The sequence below is a fragment of the Haematobia irritans genome, chromosome 3 (genome assembly GCF_050003625.1).
Source record: "Haematobia irritans isolate KBUSLIRL chromosome 3, ASM5000362v1, whole genome shotgun sequence".
In the NCBI taxonomy this organism is placed as follows: Eukaryota; Metazoa; Arthropoda; class Insecta; order Diptera; family Muscidae; genus Haematobia; species Haematobia irritans.
The window spans coordinates 7,780,691-7,802,733 of NC_134399.1; the positions used below are offsets into that span (position 1 = coordinate 7,780,691).

Below are 22,043 nucleotides of genomic sequence, written 5' to 3' on the forward strand. Positions count from 1 at the left end.
CTTCCAATTCGTCAAATTGCAAACTTACCTAATTCTTTATCCTCCCAGGTTTGTTTTGCTTCCAATAAGGCATCGTACACCTGTCGGCTGGGTTCTGTTCCTGAGAATACATAATAACGGGCTCGCACTCGTTTAAAGAATTCCACATGGGAGTAATAGGAGTTGCCATTATGTGGCACATATGTCAAATCTACATAGACGGGTGAGGGTTTCTTTGCCTTGCTGGGCGATTCGGAGCGTTTGCGTAAATTCTTTTCATTATTCAGTCGAGTTTTTGTGGCCATCAATCTTCGCTCTTTTTTGGGTGTTGTACGCACATCACCACCTCCCTCTGCAGCCATGGGTGCAGGTGAGGGCAATCCCAATGGTTTACCCCATTCCTTGAGCTTATCATCTACTTTGGAGGAAGATGTGGCGGTTGCTGATGTAGAACTGGATGAGGAAGTTGTGGTTTCTGTAGATGTCACACGACTACTGACCCCATCGGCCGTTGTCGTCGTAACAGTCGTTGTTGTGGTCACAGTAGTGCTTGCCCCATCGCCATCTTTCGATGTTTCTACTGAGGTTGTGGTCGTTGAGGCCGCATCTGTGAATTTAGCTTTTTGTACACTACTCAGGGGGAACTTGGGCTTTTCGGCACTGGTCACTGCCTGTTCTACCTCTTCGGCTTTCGAGGGTGAATATGAGTATTTAGCTGTTACCGAGGACATTACATCAGCTCCTCTCAGTTCGACATGCTCTTTCAGAGCCTGTTCAAAGCCCATTTCGGCTTCTTCTAGGAATTTAGCATCTCCCTGTCGGGTGCTGTCTACCGAGCCGGATGATTGTGATATTGGAGACTCGGTAAAGTCTTGCATGCGTTGTGTTACACCCTGTATTGTGATTGGTTGTGTTGGTTTGGTATCGAATGAGTCTGGCAGTGCTCCGTAGAATGATGTGCTCATGGGATCCACAATCTTGTGGGCAAAGTGGGCGGAGGTAATTGATCTGGCGGCAGAGAGTTCTTCGTATTGAGGTGGTATATCATCCTGGCTTTCGTCAATATCGAAATCGGAACGTTTGCTAATGCCCGAACCAGAGCGTTGCAAATCATAACTAGCTCCGTGTGAAGACGCTATCGAGCGTGGTGAAGCTGGCACTTCATCGTCGCTCATGTCATCACCACTACCGGGGGTGGAAGAACGGTACATGCTTCGCAACATAGCTACTTCCTTGGGCAGCATTACATCGCTCTTATCACTTTCGCTTGTGGTACGTGTTGTTGTGACTGTGACCTTTTCGCCCTCGGGATCTGTCGAGTCGGTAGTGGTTATTGTCTTCTCCTCGGTGACAATTTCCTTGCCATCAGCCGATATTACTTTTGTCACAGTCGTTATTGTGGTGGTAATGATCTTTTCCGTGCTTCCACTTAGAGCAGCAGTCTTCTCAATACCACGAACTTCATGCAAGTCTGGCAAAGTTGAGGGCATTACCATGGATGTAGCCATAGGTGTTGCAGTTCCCTCCATATGTTCGCTAGCGAATTGTGTGGCCGATGAAATCTCCTCCTTCGATACCCTGGGGAAGGGTGAGGTTGGCTTTGGAGAAGATTCGGGAGTTTCTGTTAGCGACTCTCTTCCCATGGGCGTTGGTATGGATTGGCTCTCAGATGTCAGAGCTCCAGGGCTTGAACGCCCACTAATATCTTTGGGTGAAAGAGGTCCACTGTGGTGTTGTGTGGCTGAAGTCTCAGTTAATATAACCTTGCCAGCACTAACAGCTGTAGTTGTTGTTGCCATATAACCTCCCACCGTTGTGCTAGTCTTAACTATACCTGGGCTAACTGGAGCCGTTGGAGGTGTCTTGCGGTCTGATAACTCACGATCATAGGAGTGTGTCAATGTCATGGATTCCTTTTGTGAGACAGTCTCAGATTTTTCCTGAGTGCTGGTGACAGATTTGACGGTCTTCTTTTCGACCGCGGTTGTTGAACTAGAGATTGTTGTTTCTTCGACAACTTCTTCCTCCTCTAGCAGTTTATCTGTCGTAACCTGCTCTGATGGTTTATAAATGCTTGTGGTCATAATGCTTGCGAATGATTTGGAGCGCCCTTCTTTGATTGCGACCTTCTCGTCATCGTCTTCCGATTCATCTTCCACATCGCTGTGAGTTTGACGGCCCTCACTTGTTTGACTTAAAGCTGATTCGCGGCGAGTTTCAAGATCAGTGGATCCGCTTGCCTTTGACTTACTGAGAGTGTCATACGTGCTCATAAATTCTTTAGTTGAAACGATTTTTTCTGTAGCTAAGAACTCCTCAACTGTCTGTTTGAGACTATCCTTTACAGAGGTCTCTGGACCAGCATACAAGTTATCTATCTTTTGTTTGGTTTGTGATGAAGTCTGAATCTCGCTAACCATCGATTCGGAAGAACATTCTTCAGAATATGCCTGTGAATCTTCAACGTGTTGGGATGACTCAATTTTCTCAGTGGAATCTTTTGATTCTGAAACAGTTTTATCTGCTGCAAGGCTGGACTGGGAACCCACTTCAACCTTAACACTCTTGACAGATTCACTGAGAGATTCAGAAGATGCAGCTGCCATTTCACTAGCAAGAAGGCGAGTTGTTTCACTAACAATTTTCATGGTTGCACTCGAAGATTCATGACTGATTTGTTTTTCGCTTGTCGAAGAGGTTACAGTGGTTACGGTTGTAGTGGCACTGGATGTCTTATCGGAAGCCTCAGTTTTAATCATACTTTGGGTGATTTCTTTAATATCGGTTTTGGATTCAGACATTCCGGACTTCTCTTCGGCGCTAATATGGCTGGCTACAGATGCTGCCCGAGAAGTTGCTCCAGATTTATCGGCAACAGATTCTGGTTGGCCTGTTGATATCAGAGATTCTTTACGTGACGCTGCATCGACATGATCTTCCTTAGTGCTGGCTATCGAGGCTGGTCGCGATGTTTCTTTGTCAATGGATTTGCCTTCATCTTGTGATACAACAGACTCGGCTCGTGAAGGAGCCTTAGCTTCACAAAGTAATGATTCTTGTTTCGAATCACTTATATGGCTGGCCACAGAAACTGGTCTAGAAGCTTGTTCCGATTTGGCACCCGTAGAAACTTTGTCTTCGGCAGAATCTTTTCTTGAGATAGCATCCAGGGCCTCTGAAGTGGATATAACAGATTCTTTGCGAGATACCGTGGTATCATGTTCATCTTTAGCACTAATATGACTAGCCACTGAGACTGGCCGTGAAGTTGTGTCAGATTTCTCTGTGTGCGACACAACGGATTCTGCTTTGGAGACACCTTTTTCTTCGGCTGTCGAAACAATCGATACCTTTCTTGATGTAGAGTCTATAATTTGTGTAGATTCTTTTCTTGATAGTGAGACATCAACGCCATCCTTATCACTTAGATGACTAGCCACAGAGATGGGCCGTGAAGTTGGTTCAGATTTGTCAGCTTGCGAGAGAATGGATTCCGCCCTAGAGGCTGCCTTCTGCTCGGTTGTGGAAGCCACGGATTCTTTTCGCGATACAACATCAACAACCTCTGTAGTGGAGATCACAGAATCTTTACGGGCTTCAGATTCATCCTTAGCACTGATATGGCTGGCTACTGAAATGGGTCTTGAAGTTGGCTCAGACTTTTCTATTTTAATGTCAGTCTGCGAAATAATGGACTCCGCTCTTGAGTGCGCTTTTTCTTCGGATGTGGATACCACAGATTCCTTTCGTGAGATAACATCTGTTGTTGATATCACTGACTCTTTGCGAGATGCTGGATCAGCAATTTCGTCTTTACCGCTTACATGACTTGCTACTGAGAGCGGACGTGAAGTTGGTTCAGATTTGTCTACTGAAGCGGGCTTCTCTTCCGTAGTAGCGAGTGTCGATTCTTTTCTTGAAGTAGAGTCAACAGCTTCTTTAGCGCTTAAATCACTGGCAACTGAAACTGGACGAGAAGTTGGTTCTGACTTATCGGCTTGCGAAGTTACTGGTTCAACTGTAGAAATCACGGATTCTTTTCGTGACACATCACCACTAACAACAGTCGTGGATGTCACCGACGACTCTTTTTGGGACACAGTGGTTTCTTCTTTGGTACTGGCGTGACTGGCTACAGATACAGGTCGTGAAGTTTGACCGTCTTCTGCTTTAGTACTTGCATGACTCGCCACTGATACTGGACGGGAATCGGCTTTACTTTCCGGTACCGGTGATTTATCTCCACTCTTGCTATCTGCAGTTGACAGCACAGACTCTCTTCTTGAATCCTCTTTAACATCAGATGTGGAAATAACGGGTTCCTTTCTAGATTCTATGATTACTTTTTCGCTGACGTGACTTGCTACAGAAACTGGACGAGAGGGTTCTTTCTCTAGATCACTTTCTAGTTTGCCTTCAGCAGTTGACATAACGGATTCACGGCGAGAATCAGGTTTGTCTTCTCCTATCTTACTTGAGTCATCCTTTGTGCTAATATGACTAGCAACGGATACTGGTCTAGATTTGTCGTCGACAGCCGGTGAAGTTGGTTTATCTGCCTCGTCTTTAGAACTCACATGACTGACAACCGATGATGGACGGGAAATGTCCTTTTCGTCTTTCTTGCTCTCGGCTGTTGAAACAATAGATTCTTTTCTAGATTCCAATCCTGCCTGTCCAATTTCTGCATCCTTTGAAGTGCTAATGTGGCTGGCCACGGATGGAGAACGGGATGCTTCCTTATCCTGTGAAGCTTTTTCTGATATATCATCGGATTTGTCCCCGATTATAGAATCTGGTCGGGAGGTTACCTTGTTTTCGTCCTGTTTGCTTCCTGCAGAGGACAGATCCGATTCGCGTCCTGAAGGAAGTTCTTTTTCTTCTGTGGAAGATGACTTGCCCATTTTATCGACAGCTGATGTTGACACTAAGGAGTCCTTTCTAGACTCGGATTTATCAGCTTCATAATCCTTGGAACTAACATGGCTAGCGACTGAGGCAGCTCTAGATAGTTCTTTTTCTTCAGTGGTGGGCGACTTATCATCCTTGGCACTAGAAATAACAGACTCACGTCGGGAGGTGTCTTCCTTTTCCTCGGGGGTTTCTCGGGTCTCTATTTTATCCACTTCATCCTTAGTGCTAACTTGGCTGGTTTGAGATACAGGCCGTTCTTCAGGAGTGATAAGTTTATCATCTTTCTTGCTCTCTACTGTTGTGGAAAGTACAGATTCACGTCGTGATTCAACCTTGTCTTCGGTTGCTGAAATCACTGATTCCTTTCGGATCTCAATTTTCTCTGTCTCATCCTTAGAACTAACATGACTAGCTACCGAAGTTGGTCGAGACGCACTGGGTTTTTCATCAGCTCCCATTGACAAGTCCTTGTCTTTTGCAGAGAGTTGGCTTGCCACGGAATCTGGTCGATCTTTGTCTTCGAAAGGACTGGAAGGAAAATCGGCTTTGTCATCGTAAGTATCTTCATCTCTTGTCAAATCTTTCTCGCTGTAGGCACTGACGCCCGATTCTCGTCTCCATTCCAACTCAATGCTAGAGGTTGATTCTTTGCGTCCACTTGTCTCTCGTTTCCCTCTTAACTGAACCTTTTCAGATTCTTCGATTTTATCCTTCTCCTCTATGGAAGCGGGACCTGAGGACTTAAGATCGGGAGATGATTTCTCCGACTCAACTTCAGTTTTGGGAACTTTCTCTAAGGCGATTGGCTTTTCTTTATCTTTAGGAGATTGGGATTGTTCTCCGGGAACTTCGGTAATTGACGAGGGGGTAAATTGTATAGAACCCTTGGGGCATATCTCTATTTCCTCGCCTCCATCTTCACTACTGGCGGTCACGAGCATTCTTTGTACTGTAGGACCATCAGTTTCTTCTACGGATTTGAGTTTTTCCTCGAGTTCTTTTTCATCGAAGTCTGGTATTATTTCAGTAATATCTTTCTCGGATTTTAGGACTTTAGCTACGTCAGCGACTATTTTGAAAACTTCTTCTTCCCGTGGGGAGACAGGTCTGGGGACAATGGATTCTGGCAATGATGCAGGTTGCTCTGAAGGTGGACTTGTGCGATGTTCTTCCTCCTCTTCTTTAATGTCATGTAAAGTAATTTCTTCCTTTTCGATAGTTGTGACCTTTAATTCCGGCGAATCCATTGTGGTAATATGGGTTTCTCGAAGCTCAGTTGTGGTAAAGCCCAGTGTATCTGAGCCAGTTGCTGAAGCTTCGTCAGTTGAAGCCTTCACAGTGGTGTTGGTAACGTCTTGGATGGCTTCCTTTTGTTCTGTTACATCGGACTTGATGTCATCTTTAATTGTCTTCAACTCTTCCTTTGCACTTTCAATAGCTGTCTCCTTGGTTGCTTTAACGTCATCAATTATTTCCGTAATTTTCTGGGAAACGTCTTCAGTTTTGCCGACAATTGTTTCAGTTATGTCTTTTACGACATCCCCTGTCTTTTGCTTCAGATCCGTAACTTCTTCCTCCACTGTTTCGGTGAGAGTAGAGGTAATTGCTGTTTTTATTTCTTCTGCCTGCGATTTTATATCCTCCGTCTTCTTGGCAATAGTATCCGAGACGATTGTGGTGATTTCTTTCGCCTGTTCCTTAGAGGTTTCAACAGTGGATTGTAATGTTGATTCGTATGTCGATTTGGCTTGCTTTACACTTTCTTCTATGGTCTCGGTTACAGTTTTGGTTTGCTCTTTGACAGTCTCTTTGAGCTCGGAGAATGTATCTTCAATTTTAGAGGACACAGACTCGGCTACAGTTTCGGTTTCGGTGATCTTTTGGCTGGTTTGGTCTTCAAGGGTTGTCAGTGAGTCCTTTACTTGTTCTGTTTTTGACTCTAAGGATGATTTAATATCATCCACAATTTGTTCTGAAGTCTGTTTCAATTCAGTAACTTTCTCCTCTACGGTTTTTGCTATCGTCTCGGATGATGTGGCCATGGAGTCAATGAGTTGAGTCTTAGATGTTGTCACCTCTTCGCTTATTACCTGTGCGGTTTTCTCAACACTATCTGCAACTTCTGAAGAAATCTCTTTCATTGTTGTTTCCACACTTGTTTTAGTGTCGGTTATCTTTTCTCCGACTTTTTCAGCAACGGATTCTGCCAGGCCTTGAGCACTTTCCTTTATAGAAGCGGTTTCTGATTTCACTTCGATAACTTTCTCTTCCATTTTATCAGTAATCGATTTTGTTTCTGCTTTCGCTTCTTCAATTTTCTCACTGGCAACGTGAAGAGCCGATTCTTTGAGATCTTCAAGTTTCGATGAAATATCCATGATGGACTTCGTGTGATCTTTAATGTTTTCTGCCAATGAAGCTTGAACTTTAGTTGTTGTATCGCTTACGTCTTCAGCATGCTTGGTTATTGCATCGGTGACCTTTGTAGTTTTATCTTCTACTTCTTTTGCTACGGTTTCGATGGTTTGCTCTGTGGAGGTTACTACTTCTTTAGCGATTTGTTCCACTACTTCAGATTCTTTGGTAAATATGTCCTTTACGAAACCCGTTATGGTGCCAAAGATGCCCTTTGGTGAAGCTGGCTTTGAGCTTGGACTAACCTTAGTCGAATCTGCCACATGTTCAGGTTCATCAATGGGGGTGGATACAGTATCGCCAACATTGAACTGAGATTGGTGTTTGTCATCTTCTCCACTATCTAGATCTTTGGTGGGAAAATCTCCCTCAGCTACATCCACTGGACTCGATGACGTGGGTAAATTGCCCGACATAACATCCTTTGAAATGTCCAAGGAAATAAACTCCCTTTTACTTAGTACTTCTTCTAAGGCCTTAGGAGCTTCATCCACAGGTGATGATAATGTTTTAACTTGTTGCGGGGAAACTTTTCCGGAAGCTATACTATCAGCGATTGATGGGGATGGAGATGGTTTTTCTGAAGGGGATTTTTCTTTCGTTTTCTCACTTGTCTCTCCAGCTTTGTCGATTGTTTCCATTATAGCAGAAGAAACTTTGTCGGATGTGAGGCTCTCTGCAACCGAGGCAGCTTGAGAAGTTTGTTTGCTTATTTCCTCTAGGGATTTTTCTGCCTCGTCAACTGGGGTAGAGACAGTTTGCGAAAGAGCAAATTGAGATTCTTTTGGAGGACCGCTGGATTTGTCTTTGATTTCTTTGGGAAAATCGCCATCAGCCACGTCCACTGGACTGGATGAAGTTGGCAAGTCCCCTGCTTTTACTACGGGCTGAAGATCTAATGCAAAATCTTCTTTCTTGGTTTTCAGTTCATCAATATCTTTTGCAGCTTCATCAACAGGTGTTGAAATAGTGTCTACCTGAACAGGAGAAACTGCCGATGGGGATTGTTTGCTTATTTCCTCTAGGGATACTTCTGCCTCGTCAACTGGGGTAGAGACAGTTTGCGAAAGAGCAAATTGAGATTCTTTTGGAGAACCGCTGGATTTGTCTTTGATTTCTTCGGGAAAATCTCCAACAGCCACGTCCACTGGACTGGATGAAGTTGGCAAGTCTCCTGGTTTTACTACGGGCTGAAGATCTAATATAAAATCTTCTTTCTTAGCTTTAAGTTCATCAATATCTTTTGCAGCTTCATCAACCGGTGTTGAAATAGTGTCTACCTGAACAGAAGAAACTGCCGATGGGGATATTGCTTTCGAAGTATCTAGTGCAATAGATGCTGGTCTAGAAGGTTCACCTACCGAAGCAACTGGAGATTTATCGTCCTTTACACTAGCGGCTGATGACGCTGGCTGAGATGGTTGTCCTGATGCCTCTCCTGACTTCACATCTTTTCCACTTTCTGCAATAGAGACCTTTCTGGCAGCTACCGTATCGTCTTCTTTCTCTTCTGCCACAGAAGTAGGACGTGACGGCTCCTTTGACCCTTCAGTTGATTTCTTGTCTTTCTCGCTTTCTACTATTGAAGGTTTTCGAGATGCCATTGGTGATTTATCTTCTCCCTTTTGTTCAGCTTCGACTGAACGTGGCAGGTCCTTTGAGTCTTCCACAGATTTTTTATCCTTTTCACTTTCAGCAATAGAAGATTTACGAGATACCACTGGTGATTTATCATCCTTCTCGCTAATAGTGGCTGAAACGGAATGCGAAGGTGCCTCTGATGCCTCACTCAATTTAGAATCTTTTACACTTTCCGCAACCGAGGTCTTTCTCGAAACAACTGGGGACTTTTCGTCTTCTTTTTCAGCTGCCGCAGAAGTAGGCCGACTTTGTGCAACCGACGACTTCCGAGATGCAATTGGTGATTTGTCATCCTTTTCACTAACCGCTACTGATCCAGCTTGGAAGGGTTCTTTGGATGCTGCAGAAGATTTGTCGTCTTTCACACTTTTATCATCCTTTTCACTTACACTTTGCGAAGATTTTCTTGAAGGAATTGGAGATTTTTCATCTTCCTTTGATTCTGAAACAGAAATTGGACGGGACGGTTCCTTAGAATCTGCGACAGATTTCGTGTCTTTCTCACTCTCTACAACCGAAGATTTACGTGAAGCGGCTGCCGATTTTTCATCTTTCTCACTGGCTGCAGCAGAAACAGCTTGTGATGGTTGTTTAGATGCTTCTGTTGACTTATCTTTTTCACTTTCCGCTTGTGACGGTTTTCTTGAAGCGATTGGAGATTTCTCTAACTCATTTCTTTCTGCTGCGGAAGTTGGGCGTGAGTGTTCACTTCCAGCACTTGACGATTTTCTCGATTGTACAGGGGATTTTTCAATTTTTTCATCTGCTACTGAAGCCTTTCTAGAAGCCATTGGAGATTTCTTAGAGGGTTCCTTCAATTCTTCAACAGATTTCTCTTCTTTGTCACTCTCAGCAACTGAGGGTTTTCGGGATGCTACAGGTGATTTGTCGTCCTTTTCGCTTAAAGCGACCGAACCTGTTTGTGATGGTTCTTTAGATACTTCTGCTGATTTAGCGTCCTTAATACTCTCAGCTACTGAAACCTTTCTTGAAGCAAATGGAGATTTCTCAAGATCCTTCTCTTCGGCCACGGAAGTTGAACGAGAGGGTTCCTTCGATTCTCCGGCAGATTTTTTATCTTTCTCACTCTCTGCAACTGAGGGTTTTCGGGATGCTACTGGGGATTTGTCATCCTTTTCGCTAACAGCAACTGAACCTGGTTGTGATGGTTCTTTGGATGCTTCTTCAGATTTGGCACCCTTAGTACTCTCAGATACTGAAGGTTTTCTTGAATCGATTGGAGATTTCTCAAATTCTTTGTCTTCGGTCACTGAAGTAGAGTGAGAGGGTTCCAGTGATGCTTCGTCAGATTTCTTATCTTTCTCACTCTCTGCAACTGAAGGTTTTCGGGATGCTACGGGTGATTTGTCGTCCTTTTCGCTTACAGCGATCGAACCTTTGTGTGATGGTTCTTTAAATGCTTCCACTGATTTGGCGTCCTTAATACTCTCAGCTACTGAAACCTTTCTTGAAGCAAATGGAGATTTCTCAAGATCCTTCTCTTCGGCCGCGGAAGTTGGACGAGAGGGTTCCTTCGATTCCTCGGCGGACTTGGCGTCTTTAATACTCTCAGCTACGGAATCTCTTCTTGAAGCGATTGGAGATTTCTCAAGTTCCTTCTCTTCGGCCACGGAAGTTGGCCGAGATGGTTCTTTCGACTCTTCTGCCGATTTCCTCTCTTTCTCACTCTCTGCAACTGAGGGTTTTCGGGATACAACTGGAGATTTGTCGTCTTTTTCGCTAACAGCGACCGAACCTGCTTGTGATGGTTCCTTCGATGCTTCCACAGATTTGGTGTCCTTAATACTCTCATCAACTGAAACCTTACTTGAAGCAAATGGTGATTTCTCAAGTTCTTTTTCTTCGGCCACGGAAGTTGGGCGAGATGATTCCTTCGATTCTTCGGCAGATTTCTTATCTTTCTCACTCTCTGCAACTGACAGTTTTCGGGAAGCTACTGGGGATTTGTCATCCTTTTCGCTAACAGCGACTGAACCTGCTTGTGATGGTTCTTTAGATGCTTCTGCAGATTTGGCGTCCTTAATACTCTCAGCTACTGACACCTTTCTTGAAGCAATTGGAGATTTCTCAAGTTCTTTCTCCTCCGCCACGGAAGTTGGACGAGAGCATTCCTTCGATTCCTCGGCGGACTTGGCGTCCGTAGTACTCTCAGCTACGGATACTTTTCTTGAAACGATTGGAGATTTCTCAAGTTCCTTCTCTTCGGCCACGGAAGTTGGGCGAGATGATTCCTTCGATTCTTCGCCAGACTTCTTATCTTTCTCACTCTCTACAATTGAGGATTTTCGTGATGCTACGGGTGATTTGTCATCCTTTTCGCTAACAGCTACTGGACCTGGTTGGGATGGTGATTTAGATGGTTCGGCAGACTTGGCGTCCCTGGTACATTCCTCTTCGGCCACGGAAGTTGGGCGAGATGGTTCCTTCGATTCCTCGGCAGATTTCTTATCTTTCTCACTGTCTGCTACAGAGGGTTTTCGGGATGCTACTGGAGATTTGTCGTCCTTTTCGCTAACAGCGATGGAGCCTGGTTGTGATGGTTCTTTAGATGCTTCTGCAGATTTGACGTCCTTAATACTCTCAGCTACTGAAACTTTTCTTGAAGCAATTGGAGATTTCTCTACATCCTTCTCTTCGGCTACGGAAGTTGGGCGCGATGGTTCCTTCGTGTCTTCTGTCGATTTCTTCTCCTTCTCACTCTCTGCAACTGACGGTTTTCGGGATGATACGGGTGATTTGTCGTCCTTTTCGCTAACAGCGACTGAACCTGGTTGTGAAGGTGCTTTAGATGCTTCGGCAGACTTGACATCCTTAGTAATTTCGGTTATTGAAGCCTTTCTTGAACCAATTGGAGATTTTTCAGGTTCTTCCTCTTCGGCCACGGAAGTTGGGCGAGATGGTTCTTTCGATTCCTCGGCAGATTTCTTATCTTTTTCACTTTCTGCTACTGAGGGTTTTCGGGATGCTACTGGAGATTTGTCGTCCTTTTCGCTAACAGCAACGGAACCTGGTTGTGAAGGTGCCTTAGATGCTTCGGCAGACTTGACATCCTTAGTACTTTCAGCTATTGAAGCCTTTCTTGAACCAATTGGAGACTTCTCAAGGTCTTCCTCTTCGGCCATGGAAGTTGGGCGAGATGGTTCCTTAGATTCTTCCGCAGATTTGCTGTCCTTAATACTCTCAGCTACTGAAACCTTTCTTGAAGCAATTGGAGATTTCTCAAGTTCTTTCTCTTCGGCCACGGAAGTTGGGCGAGATGGTTCCTTCGATTCTTCGGCAGATTTCTTATCCTTTTCACTCTCTGCAACTGAGGGTTTTCGGGATCCTACTGGAGATTTATCGTCTATTTCGCTAACAGCAACGGAACCTGGTTGTGAAGGTGCCTTAGATGCTTCGGCAGACTTGACATCCTTAGTACTTTCAGCTATTGAAGCCTTTCTTGAACCAATTGGAGACTTCTCAAGGTCTTCCTCTTCGGCCATGGAAGTTGGGCGAGATGGTTCCTTTGATTCTTCGGCAGATTTCTTATCTTTCTCACTCTCCGCTGCTGAGGGTTTTCTGGATGCTACTGGGGATTTATCGTCCTTTTCGCTAACAGCGATAGAGCTTGGTTGTGATGGTTCTTTAGATGCTTCTGCAGATTTGGTGTCCTTAATACTCTCAGCAACTGAAACTTTTCTTGAAGAAATTGGAGATATCTCAAGTTCCTTCGCTTCGGCTACGGATGTTGGGCGGGATGGTTCCTTCGATTCTTCTGCCGATTTCTTCTCTTTCTCACTCTCTGCAACTGAGGATTTTCGGGATGCTACGGGTGATTTGTCGTCCTTTTCGCTAACAGCGACTGAACCTGGTTGTGAAGGTGCTTTAGATGCTTCGGCAGACTTGACATCCTTAGTACTTTCAACTATTGAAGCCTTTCTTGAAGCAATTGGAGATTTCTCAAGTTCTTTCTCTTCGGCTACGGAAGTCGGACGAGAAGGTTCCTTCTCTACAACTGAGGGTTTTCGGGATGCTACCGGTGATTTATCGTCCTTTTCGCTAACAGCGACAGAGCCAGCTTGTGATGGTTCTTTAGATGCTTCTGTATATTTGGAGTCCTCAGCTACTGAAACTTTTCTTGAAGCAATTGGAGATTTGGCGTCCTTAGTACTTTCAACTATTGAAGCCTTTCTTGAACCAATTGGAGATTTTTCATGTTCTTCCTCTTCCGCCACGGATGTTGGGCGAGATGGTTCCTTCGATTCTTCGGCAGACTTCTTATCTTTCTCACTCTCAGCAACTGAGGGTTTTCGGGATGCTACTGGGGATTTGTCGTCCTTTTCGCTAACAGCGACTGAACCTGCTTGTGATGGTTCTTTAGATGCTTCTGCTGATTTAGTGTCCTTAATACTCTCAGCTACTGAAACTTTTCTTGAAACAATTGGAGATTTCTCAAGTTCCTCCTCTTCGGCCACGGAAGTTGGACGAGAGGGTTCCTTCGATTCTTCCTCGGATTTGGCGTCTTTAGTACTCTCAGCTACGGAAACTTTTCTTGAAGCGATTGGAGATTTCTCAAATTCTTTCTCTTCGGCCACGGAAGTTGGGCGAGATGGTTCCTTCGATTCTTCGGCAGATTTCTTATCTTTCTCACTCTCTGCAACTGAGGGTTTTCTGGATGCTACTGGGGATTTGTCGTCCTTTTCGCTAACAGCGACTGAACCTGCTTGTGATGGTTCTTTAGATGCTTCTGCAAATTTGGCGTCCTCAGCTACTGACACTTTTCTTGAAGCAATTGGAGATTTGACGTCCTTAGTACTTTCAACTATTGAAGCCTTTCTTGAACCAATTGGAGATTTTTCATGTTCCTGCTCTTCGACCACTGATGTTGGGCGAGATGGTTCCTTCGATTCTTCGGCAGACCTCTTATCTTTCTCACTCTCTGCAACTGAGGGTTTTCGGGATGCTACTGGGGATTTGTCGTCCTTTTCGCTAACAGCGACTGAACCTGCTTGTGATGGTTCTTTAGATGCTTCTGCTGATTTAGCGTCCTTAATACTCTCAGCTAATGAAACTTTTCTTGAAACAATTGGAGATTTCTTAAGTTCCTTTTCTTCGGCCACGGAAGTTGGACGAGAGGGTTCCTTCGATTCTTCGGCGGATTTGGCGTCCTTAGTACTCTCAGCTACGGAAACTTTTCTTGAAGAGATTGGAGATTTCTCAAATTCTTTTTCTTCGGTCACGGAAGTTGGGCGAGATGGTTCCTTCGATTCTTCAGCAGATTTCTTATCTTTCTCACTCTCTGCAACTGAGGGTTTTCGGGATGCAACTGGGGATTTGTCGTCCTTTTCGCTAACAGCGACTGAACCAACTTGTGATGGTTCTTTAGATGCTTCTGCAGATTTGGTGTCCTCAGCTACTGAAACTTTTCTTGAAGCAATTGGAGATTTGGCGTCCTTAGTACTTTCAACTATTGAAGCCTTTCTTGAACCAATTAGAGATTTTTCATGTTCTTCCTCTTCCGCCACGGATGTTGGGCGAGATGGCTCCTTCGATTCTTCGGCAGACTTCTTATCTTTCTCACTCTCAGCAACTGAGGGTTTTCGGGATGCTACTGGGGATTTGTCGTCCTTTTCGCTAACAGCGACTGAACCGGTTTGTGATGGTTCTTTAGATGCTTCTGCTGATTTAGCGACTTTAATACTCTCAGCTACTGAAACTTTTCTTGAAACAATTGGAGATTTCTCAAATTCTTTCTCTTCGGCCACGGAAGTTGGACGAGAGTGTTCCTTCGATTCTTCGGCAGATTTTTTATCTTTCTCACTCTCTGCAACTGATGGTTTTCGGGATGATAGTGGGGATTTGTCGTCCTTTTCGCTAACAGCGACTGAACCTGCTTGTGATGGTTCTTTAGATGCTTCTGCAGATTTGGTGTCCTTAGTACTCTCAGCTACGGAAACTTTTCTTGAAGCGATTGGAGATTTCTCAAATTCTTTCTCTTCGGCTACGGAAGTTGGACGAGATGGTTCCTTCGATTCTTCGGCAGATTTCTTATCTTTCTCACTCTCTGCAACTGAGGATTTTCGGGATGCTACTGGGGATTTGTCGTCTTTTTCGCTAACAGCGACTGAACCTGCTTGTGATGGTTCTTTAGATGCCTCTGCAGATTTGCCGTCCTTAATACTCTCAGCTACTGAAACTTTTCTTGAAACAGTTGGAGATTTCTCAAGTTCCTTCTCGTCGGCCACGGAAGTTGGACGAGAGGGTTCCTTCGATTCTTCGGCAAATTTTTTATCTTTCTCACTCTCTGCAACTGAGGGTTTTCGGGATGATAATGGGGATTTGTCGTCCTTTTCGCTAACAGCGACTGAACCAGCTTGTGATGGCTCTTTAGATGCTTCTGCAGATTTGGTGTCCTCAGCTACTGAAACTTTTCTTGAAGCAATTGGAGATTTGGCGTCCTTAGTACTTTCAACTATTGAAGCCTTTCTTGAAGCAATCGGAGATTTTTCATGTTCCTCCTCTTCCGCCACGGATGTTGGGCGAGATGGTTCCTTCGCTTCTTCGGCAGACTTCTTATCTTTCTCACTCTCTGCAAGTGAGGGTTTTCGGGATGCTACTGGGGATTTGTCGTCCTTTTCGCTAACAGCGACTGAACCTGCTTGTGATGGTTCTTTAGATGCCTCTGCAGATTTGGCGTCCTTAATACTCTCAGCTACTGAAACTTTTCTGGAAACAGTTGGAGATTTCTCAAGGTCCTTCTCTTCCGCCACGGAAGTTGGACGAGAAGGTTCTTTTGATTCTTCGGCGGATTTGGTGTCCTTAGTACTCTCAGCTTCGGAAACTTTTCTTGAAGCGATTGGAGATTTCTCAAATTCTTTCTCTTCGGCCACGGAAGTTGGGCGAGATGGTTCCTTCGATTCTTCGGCAGATTTCTTATCTTTCTCACTCTCTGCAACTGAGGGTTTTCGGGATGCTACTGGGGATTTGTCGTCCTTTTCGCTAACAGCGACTGAACCTGCTTGTGATGGTTCTTTAGATGCCTCTGCAGATTTGGCGTCCTTAATACTCTCAGCTACTGAAACTTTTCTGGAAACAGTTGGAGATTTCTCAAGGTCCTTCTCTTCCGCCACGGAAGTTGGACGAGAAGGTTCTTTCGATTCTTCGGCGGATTTGGTGTCCTTAGTACTCTCAGCTTCGGAAACTTTTCTTGAAGCGATTGGAGATTTTTCAAATTCTTTCTCTTCGGCCACGGAAGTTGGGCGAGATGGTTCCTTCGATTCTTCGGCAGACTTCTTATCTTTCTCACTCTCTGCAACTGAGGGTTTTCGGGATGCTACGGGTGATTTGTCGTCTTTTTCACTAACAGCGGCCGAAGGTGCTTGTGATGGTTGCCTAGATACCTCTGCAGATTTGGCTTCCTTATCACTTTCAATTACTGAAGCCTTTGTTAAATCGATTAGAGACTTTTCATCCTCTTTTTCATCGGTAATTGAAGTTGGTCGAGAAGGCTCCTTAGATCCTGAGGCACTCGCATCTATTGATGTTTTTCTTGAGGCTATTGGAGATTTGTCATCTTTTTCGTCAACTACTGTTGGTGTTGCTCGAGACGGTATTATTGACTTTGCTTCTACGATACTTTCTACCATAGATGATTTCCTTGAAGGTGTTGGGGATTTGTCTTCTTCTTCAGAAACTGATGGCTTCCTGGATGCAACCGCCGATTTCTCATCTATTTCAGGCGACTTTGCATCCATGCTGCTATCAACAACCGATGTTTTTCGTGATACCACGGGCGACGTGCCAATTGATATTGGTTCTTTATCGGCTACTGAAGACTTCCTTGAAGGTACTGGAGACTTGTCATCTTTTTCGCTAACTGCTGCCGAGACTGTGTGAGATTGTGGTGCTGACATAGCATCTTTGGCACTATCAGCGACAGAAGTCTTCCTTGATATCGTTGGTGATTTTGATTCTTTTTCAATTTCAGCTGGTGTTGTTTTGCCCTTGTCGCTTTCAGCTATTGAGGTCCTTCTCGAGGCCACTGGGGATGTTTCGCCTTTTTCACTTGTGGCTTCTGATGGTTGTTTGGAGGCTTCTTGTGGTTTAGAATCTTTGATGCTTTCAGCTACAGATGGTTTTCGGGAGACCAATGGAGATTTGTCATCTTCTTTACTCTCAGCCATTGATGTTGGTCGTGATGGTTCTTTGGATTCTTCAGCCGACTTTTTGTCCTTATCACTGTCGGCGACTGAACCTTTTCTCGAAATAATTGGTGATTTTTCGTCTTTTTCACTAACTGCTGCCGAGACAGTCTCGGCTGCTTCAGATGCCTTTAGGTCCTTGCCACTTTCAGCCTCAGAAGGTTTTCGAGAGACCAATGGTGATTTTTCATCTTCTTTGCTTTCTGCAACTGATGCTGGTCGTGATGATTCTTTGGATTCTTCAGCTGACTTTTTGTCCTTCTCACTTTCGGCAACAGAAGTCTTTCTCGAGGCTATTGGTGATGCCTCGTATTTTTCACTAACAGCACCCGATACACTCCTGGATGGCTGTTTGGAAGCTTCCTCGGACTTAGATTCTTTGGTACTTTCGGCCACTGAGGGTTTCCGAGACAACACTGGAGATTTATCGTCTTCTTTACTTTCAGCAACTGATGTTGGCCGGGTTGGTTCCTTGGAGTCTTCAGCGGACTTTTTGTCCTTTTCACTTTCAGCCATAGAAGTTTTTCGTGAAACAGTAGGTGATTTCTCGTCTCTTTCGCTAACAGTTGCCGAAACTACCTCGGATGGTTGTTGGGATACCTCTGCTGTATGAACTTCTTTGGCAGATGGTTCCTTGGTCTCTTCAGTTGACTTTAGGTCCTTCTCACTTTCAGTGATCGAAGTCTTTCTCGAGGTAAGCGGTGATTTTTCATCTTTTTCGCTTACAGCTTGGGAAGGTTGTTTAGATCCATCTTTAGCACCTTCAGCAATTGATGATTTTCTTGAGGCTATTGACAACTTGTCGTCTTCTTTGCTTTCGGCTACAGATGTGGGCCTCGAAGGTTCCTTAGATGCTTCAACAGATATTTTTGACTTCTCGCTTTCAGCTACAGATGACTTGCGAGAAATAAGCGGAGACTTGTCGTCTCTTTCACTAACGGAGGCGGATGCTACCTGTGATGGTTGTTTAGATTCATCTTCTTTGGTTTCTGCTGCAGATGTTGGTCTCGAAGTTTCTTTAGATACTGGTGCAGAGGGTGCTTTGGAGGCAATAGATGATTTTTCATCCTTAGCGCTTTCTGCTAGTGAGGCTTTTCGTGACCCAGTTGGTGACTTTCCATCTACAGAAGATGGAGCTTCGCTAATAGGCGACTTGGCCTTTTCGACCTTTTGCGCCTCAGCTATTGAGGTTTTTCTTGAGACAACTGTTAGATCTGCTTTTTCGCTTTCGACAACGGAGGCTTTTCTAGATGAGATGGCTGATTTTTCTACTTGATCACTCTCAGTCACGGAGGCAGGTTGAGAAACTTTGTCCACTTCTGTAACAGACTCGCGACGGGAATGCTCTTTTGATTCTGCTGGAGACTTTTCAGCACTTACTGATGCTGGTTTCGAAGCTTCCGATTCTCGTCTAGAACTTGGTTTGGATTTGTCTCCTTTCGAGCTTTCAGCAATGGATTCACGTCGCGATACTTCCTTGGAAACTTCAGCGGATGGCTTTTCTGAAACATCTTTCGAACCTGAAAGGGCGGAACTAGTTTTGCGCGCTGCTTCTAAGGGCTTTTGGTCTTCAACTTCAATGGCTTCTTCAATTGTAGGGGGACTATCGACAGATACAGTATCATCATGTTTTTCACCGCTTGGCTTGGAAGAAGGCATTTGGGCAGGAATCTCATCTTCCGAGGTAATTTCGCTGACTTCCTTTTCGTCGGGAGATGCGAGTTGTTTCTTCATTTCTTTCGTTTGGGAAACTTTAATGGCGGAAATTGTTTCCTCCTTCACTTCTTCCGTTAACACACCAAGAACTTGGCTTAAGGGAGCAGGCACAACTTCCTTCTTTTCTTTCGCAGCCTTATCTTCCGTGGAAAGTTTGTCATCTTCCACTGGGACTGCTGTAACGGTTTCCTGAGCTTCTTCTTCATCTTCTTTGTTAACCTTATCCTCTTCATGATCAGTTTCCTTCTCCTCTTCTTCCTTTTCCTCCTTGGCCAGCTCTTCTTTGTGCGAAATTGTTTTGCCGGATTCTTGGGCATCTTTCTCATAAACTCCCATGTCGGCTTCTTCATGCATTGGCAAGTCAGCAACTTCGTCCGGAGTTTTTACCACGTCTCTCATTTGCTGGGAATCATAAGCCATTTTAATGGGCAAAATGCGCTCTGCTGTGCCAATGCCAGCAACAATGCGGTCAGTATATTTTTGGGCTAGGATTTCTTTAGGTTCGGCACTAGTTTCCGATGGTGGTATAATGGATGTGATGGCACTAACGGAAGCTATTACAGCTTCAACTTCCTTCGTTTCCTCCTTTACATATTTCTCTTCAATTACAAGATCTTCCTTGATCTCATCCAAAGGAATTCGCTCATCCTCTGGGAGAGTTGGAGCTGTAGTGGCGCCCGATTCGATGGTCGCCGAAAATTTTTCTTCTGGAAGACTTTCTTGCAGATTTGCTGGGATGATTTCAACGGGCATGCCGACAAGATCGTCTTTGGTATCTGAGGTTTTCTTAGCACTGCTGATTCTTTCATCGTGTGTTACAGAAGAAATGTCTTCCTCGGTCTTGGTAGCCAGATGTTCATCGGTCTTAGATGTCACAATATCCTTGGCTGTTGTAATAATCTCTTGTACTTCGGCCTTGATTTCGCATTCTAGGGGCGAGCTGAGTTTTACTTTCGCTCCTTCAGACACATCCTTCTTTTCAATCTCTTCGATTTCATGTGCTTCTTGAGGAACTTTCTCGGCCTCTGGCGTCTCGGGAGGAGCAGATGGTTCTGTTTCGAGTTTGGCTTTGCGTTCTTCAGCCTCCACTTTAGCAATGGCTGCTTCAATCTCTTCTTCGGCACTCTTCTTGCGTTTCTTTTCAGATTCTTGAGAGTCGCGTTGGTGCTTTTGTATCTCTTCCTCTTTTGTTACACTGCTTTCTTCTTGCTCCACTATTGAGTCCTCGGTGATTTCTTCTTTTTCGATTATTAAATATTCGTCTTCTTCATCGGCCTCTGTGGTGCTGTCTTGTTTGGTAACTTCTCGAATTTCAGCTTTAATTTGGTGATGTCGCTTCATTTCATCACGTGAGAAGACGGCTTCGATTTCCCTGACAACCTCCTGCTCCTCCTTGAGATCATCCAATTCTCTTTGCTTTTCGGCATCCAATTCCTGTGAAGCAGTGAGCTCTTGCAGTTTCTTTGCCGCTGCTGCTTCGTCAGCGGAGGGAGTAGACACTAGACTAGAATCTGTGGTACCACCTTTATCGAGACGAGCTTTCTTCAAATCTGCAGCCTTAGGTTTGACTGCCTTGACTGGGCTTCCAGGAGCCCGTTTGGATGGCGAAGCACCTCGTGGTCTTCTCGAAATTGGTTTACGTGGTTCTACTGTCTTGGTTTCCTTCTTTTCAGTAGTTGATGTTGTTGTTCGAGATATTTCTCGGCGAGAGGTAGTGGTGGTTGAAGTTTGTCTTATCGATTGTTGTTTAGATTCGAAAACCTTACGATTATTGGCTTCCTTGGCACTCTTAGCTGGAGTGCTGCTGGGACTAGCCTTGGCTGGGCGGCTACCAACCTTAGCCTTAACGTCTCTGATTGGAGGCTTGACAGGTTCTTGTTTGCGTGGCGTAGCTGTGGGTGAGCTTTTCTTCTCATCCTTCTTAACCACTTTGCGTTCCATCGATTTGGGAGGCCGAGTATCAATACGAGAACGTACCAGGGGCTTAACTTCTGCCCTGGGTTTATCAGCTTTGGCTTTGCCTGCCTTGGCTGGCTTAATTGGCTCCGCTGCAGTCTCTATGATATCCTTAGCAGGGGGAGGTGCCTGTGGCTGAGGCTTTACAATGACAACTTCCACTTTCTTTTCGGTGCTTTCCTTATTGTCCACTTCGACATCCTCAACAACATGATCCACTTGATCGCCATCTTTGCTGGCTGTTTCTACCGATGGTTCTGGCAAAGCTTCATCACCAGTTTCAACTGCCTGCTCATCAGTCTCCATGGAGTCTTCCTTCTTCTTGAAGGCAGCTATCTTTTCTTCTTCCTGGTAGATTTTTTCAATCTTCTCTTCCTCAGCCACAACTGAGGCAATTGATTCCTTCATTTTGTTGTCTTGTTGTTGCAAGGCAGTCGTTGCTGGAGGAACGAATCTGCTTGGCTTTGAGGGTATAGGCCCAGAAGGTTCAATGGCCGATTTAAGAGTCTTTCGAGTGGTGACCACAGTTTGTATGGCAGGCGCAATCGATTTGGCAGTGCAAGTTGAATGTTTCATAAATTCCAAATGTTTTATTTTCTCTAGACCCTCTTGAATTTTGAAGTCGGGAGTACTACCGGGGAAGAGTATTCGAGTAATTGTGTCATCGGGATTGGCTGGTTGCCATACGAGCAAAGCGCATATGGACACCAAATTTTGCAGGGGGAAATTGAATTCCCTTGACTCACGAGAGGCGAAAAGCCTCTGATCACCTGAGTTCCATTTCTGTAGAAATTCCTTAACTTCTCTGGAGTCACGCGAAGGACTAATTACATACATGTCCAAAGTGCCATGGCCAACCTTATGGTAGAGGTTAATAGGCTCGGGGCCCCGATAACATGTCTGGGGTTTTAAATCTAACGACTTTAAGTCACTGACTAGATTATGGCCTCTCTCAAAGAGATCTATCAATAATGGATTACGATCCTTATCACCATCAGGACTGGGTAAACCACCCTTACGATCCGGTATATTGCAAAAGAAATGACCAATTTGTGGATAAACGGGAGTTTCACGCTTGCGTTCAACCACCGAGCTCAAGCCCTGAATATTGCTATTGTTAAGGCGGGTCATGAGGACAGCATCCAAACGGTCTAGGTGGCGAACAAAATCCCAAAAGCAAGCCTTGCGATTGAAACCACCATCAACTGTAAAGGAAAAAAA

General features: G+C 44.8%; 1 protein-coding gene across 2 annotated transcripts in view; it reads right to left on the reverse strand.

The window, feature by feature from the left end:
• Positions 1–22,043, reverse strand: part of futsch — a 298,432-nt gene that overhangs the window by 6,331 nt on the left and 270,058 nt on the right. For both annotated transcript variants that reach the window (XM_075298232.1, XM_075298233.1), the window contains exon 7: positions 29–22,027. In XM_075298232.1, the coding sequence (XP_075154347.1) occupies positions 29–22,027 (21,999 nt within the window). The remainder of the gene's footprint in view (positions 1–28; positions 22,028–22,043) is intronic.